The sequence below is a fragment of the Helianthus annuus genome, chromosome 4, assembly GCF_002127325.2.
Source record: "Helianthus annuus cultivar XRQ/B chromosome 4, HanXRQr2.0-SUNRISE, whole genome shotgun sequence".
Lineage (NCBI taxonomy): Eukaryota > Viridiplantae > Streptophyta > Magnoliopsida > Asterales > Asteraceae > Helianthus > Helianthus annuus.
The window spans coordinates 157784685-157788841 of NC_035436.2; the positions used below are offsets into that span (position 1 = coordinate 157784685).

General features: G+C 37.8%; 1 protein-coding gene across 1 annotated transcript; it reads right to left on the reverse strand.

Moving 5' to 3' along the window:
- Positions 1–402: 402 nt before the first annotated feature.
- LOC110936938 (protein kinase PINOID) lies at positions 403–2595 on the reverse strand. Its single transcript, XM_022179344.2, has 2 exons — positions 1781–2595; positions 403–1392 (listed from the first exon to the last, which is right to left on the reverse strand). The coding sequence occupies exons 1-2, from the start codon at positions 2386–2388 to the stop codon at positions 618–620; spliced, it is 1383 nt and encodes a 460-aa protein (XP_022035036.1). The 5' UTR covers positions 2389–2595; the 3' UTR covers positions 403–617.
- Between the last annotated feature and the right edge of the window lie 1562 nt (positions 2596–4157).

The following is a 4157-nucleotide window of genomic DNA, read 5'->3' on the forward strand; positions in this document are numbered from 1 at the left end:
AATTACGTTACCATCGTACCATGCATTTTTAATTTGATAATCCTGTTAAGACCTTGCAACCGTATATTAAAAGTTTTCTGAAAAAAAAACCTCAAATTGCCTGTTAAGATGTCGGATTTCCATTCTTTTCAAACGACGAACACGCACCCTATAAATCTACTTCTAAAATACACCAATATCCCATTTTATAGGTATTTAATAGTTGAATTCGTATCACTTTAATGGGAATACGGACATCATGTCATGTCACTACACAACCATGCCATCGACATTCGGTTTTTCTTGAGAGTTAATATTCACACACCCTCCTCTCTTTCTCTCTGTATACATACATACATAATAAATATATATAGAGAAAGATAGAGTGAAAAAAAATATAAAAATAAGATGTAAGGATGTGTGAATAGTTCGAGGTTTTTTCTTAACACGTCAAATTAAAGCAAACACAATATGTAACAGGCACAGGAAGATGTGTAAGCATCTAATTCCGATAATAAAAACTAAACAATTTTTTCCTACAAATTAAGATGGTGTATAATCCTTCTTGATCATCAAAAATAGAACTACACCTAACGTATATTTACATATCCTCATTGGTAATTGACTAATTTCACTACTCAGAAGAAGTCAAACGACGACGTCGTCGTCCCACCAAAATGTCTGGACGACGCCGTCTTTTGCTGTGGGATCACCGGCGGTGTCGCAGACCGGATAAGCGCAAAGTTCAACCCGTTAAAAAACGGGTGGGTCTTAATATCCGCCGCCCCACGTTTCGACCCAAACCGGCTCTCCGGGTCCTTATCCAGCAATTTCGATATCAGGTCACGCGCTTGCGTCTCGCGCGAAGATATCGTTGACACGGTTGGAAACTTCAAAGGCTTTTTTATGATGTTACGAAGCGTAGCTTCGTTGGATACACCCGCAAACGGGGTGCATCCGTAGACCATTTCGTATATGAAAATTCCAAGCGCCCACCAGTCAACGGCATTGCCGTGTGACCCGCCGGAAGCAACTTCCGGCGCCACGTACTCGTGCGTTCCTACAAAGGAACACGATCTCGCAGTCACGGGCTCCGCCACGAACAACCGTTTCGCGGCGGAGAACGACTGGATTTTCTTCGATCTGAAGAGTTGACTTGGGAGACAAGCAAAGTGGCCGGACGGTGGACGTGGAACCGCCGGTGAAGATGAAGGTAGATCCGGTGATGAAGATGATGAGAGAGAGTGTGATTGAACGGCTGGGATTGCGTCAGAGCATAACGATAGGTCAAAATCAGTGAGCATGATATGACCGTCTGATCTGACCAACACATTTTCAGGCTTTAAGTCTCTGTAAATGATTCCAAGCATGTGTAGATACTCTAAAGCTACCAATACCTCAGCAGCATAAAACCTGCATACAATCAAAATCAAAATCAAAATCAAAACAAAACAAAATCATATATATACAATCAAAAAAGCACTATACAAACGACACAAATGAACTCTCAAATCAGTTGCTCGAATATCAAAATATCATATTCTCATATATCCAAATCCTTGATTCGGTATATTCGATTTGAAAGGTTATAGGTGAAACCTCTATTAATGGCAAATTTGCAGGTACAAAAGTCTAAAAGCCTGAAGTTATCATAGAAAAATCGGTACAGTCCAAAAGTTGTTGGAAACAAATCAAGATGAAGGCTTAAATGCAAACCAAACCAAACAAAACAAGCGAAAACGACATAATAGAAGTAATTAAATGTTAATTAATTAATAGGTAAAAAATAAGTGACAGTTACCTAGCCGCGGAGAGAGAAAACCGTTTCCGGGGTTGTTTATGGCGGAGAGAATGCAAATCACCACCGGAACAATACTCCATAACAACACATGAAAAATGAGAAGCTTCAAACTGAGCATACAGTGACGGTAAAAACGGATGATCGAGCATGTTTAATATCTTCCTCTCCGTCGCCGCTCTTTGAGTTTTCTTCTTCAACGCGAGCACTTCTCTGTCAACAACTTTCATGGCATAATAACACCTTTTCTCTTCAACATCTTCGTTCCGTAACCTGCATAGGTAAACTTTTCCGATATCACCACTTCCGATCTGCCGTACGAGGCAAAAATCTCTAAAACTCAAACTACTATTTCCATCCATGCCACAAACTCCTTCACTAGCAGTCCTCTTGAGCACCATAGACCTAATCGCCTGCCATGATGACTCTGAAGACCTGTGTGGCTTAACCACCAGGCTCTCCGGTGAGTACAGTGGTCTAGGCTGCGGTACTAGGTCTAACACGTCGAATGACAAGCGGCTAAAGCTAGTGCAACTCTCGCTACTCATGGAGCTTTGACTAGAATTAACCGCTTCAGAAACTGTTTCTAACTCCTCACTTGTCTCTAACATTTGAACCACTTATGGTTCTAAGAGTATGTAGAGGTTAAAATGACTGTAGAAGTGTAGAACAACACTACCAGTTAGGGTTACTGTAAGGGGGTAAAAACTAGAAAGAGAAAGGAGACGGTTGTTGGGGGTATTTAAGACGACGTCGTACGGAGAGGAGAAAAATGATAAATGATAATTGACTTGCAAGGCTTGAGAGGAAGGGAGGGTGGCGTTTTATGGTTAAGTTTATGGAGGTAAGATTAAGGTGACACGTGAGGGGAAACAGTTGTCGCACGTGCTGGAGGGTGTTAGTGACGTAGTAGGAGGCTTCGTGGCACGTGAGACCCGGGTAGGGTGTTGGCATGAGAAGATGGTTGCTTCTGTTTCATTCTCTCTAGTCTAGGCCTATGCTAAAAAGCATCAGAAATTCACAGGATGATATTTCCTAGAAACTTAAAAACTAATATATTTCAACTTTCAAAAATATGCAACTTTTACAATGTACTAAAAATATTCAACATACGTGGTATTTTCTGGGCCAAAACTATTCATCTCTGGAAGATATTTAAAAGTCAACTAGTTGATACCCCGTGCGCGTTACGAAGCGATAGCTGAATAATTTTTAACCAATTAAAAAAACAATACTATATTTTATTTTGAATTGGTGGTAAAATCATAACGTTGAACCGATGGTAAAATCGTAATTTTGAGATGAGGGAGGGGGCAAAAACGTAATTTTGAACCGATGGCGAAATCATAATTTTCAGCTGGGGGAAAGCATATTTTTATTTTGAACTGGGGGCAAAAACGTAACTTTAAATTGGAGGCGAAAAATGTAATTTTAAAGTGGGTGTAAAATAATAAATTGATGTAAAATCGTAATTTTTAGCTGATGGAAAAAACATATTTTTATTTTAAACTGGGGTAAAAACGTGATTTTGGCTGAGGGTAAAATAGTATTTTTAACCGAGGGTAAAATCGTAATTTTGTGCGGGGGGCAAAAAGGTAAATATATAACTTGGGGTAAAAACGTCATTTTAAACAGAGGGAAAAACGTAATTTTAAAGTAGGTATAAAATTTACTTGTCACTATTCCCCCAAGCTTGTATTACTAATTTTAACAAAAAAAAAAAAAAAAAAAAAAAAAAACTAATTGATTGTCGCCACTTTTAGCCAATCAAATAACATAACTATCCCCTGAGTAAAAACGTAATTTTAAACTCTGACAAAAATGTAATTTTAAAGTAGTATAAAATTTACCCGGCACTATTCCCCCAAGCTTGTATTACTATTACTAATTTAAAAAAAAAAAGAAAAAAACCCTAATTGATTACCGCCATTTTGGCCAATCAAATAACATCACTATTCCCCTCACGGGAAACGTATATGTTGAAAATGAGAATTTTATGGTTAAAAATTTAAAATACAGGTCCAGTATATAGAAATTTTTATGGTCCGGCGTCTTCTCCTCTCGATCACAAACCCTACAAGTCGTCCCTGATGGTAAAGGCACATCGTTTATAATAGCCTTAAGTAAGAAAAAAAAGAGACACGGTTAAGTCCGTATGTAAACCCATGTGTTACTTGATTACTTCCAAATTACTTTTCGAGTTTCGCAAGATAATTTTAATTGTAATGTATAATCAAAAAACATTTAAATTCCCATAGTGTTAAACAATTTAGGTACACATAAAAGATAAACAAATCAAAACATATAACATTAGATAAATAGTGTTAAACCATAAACCAATCAGAAAAGCTAAAAACATACTATCATATTCTATTACATG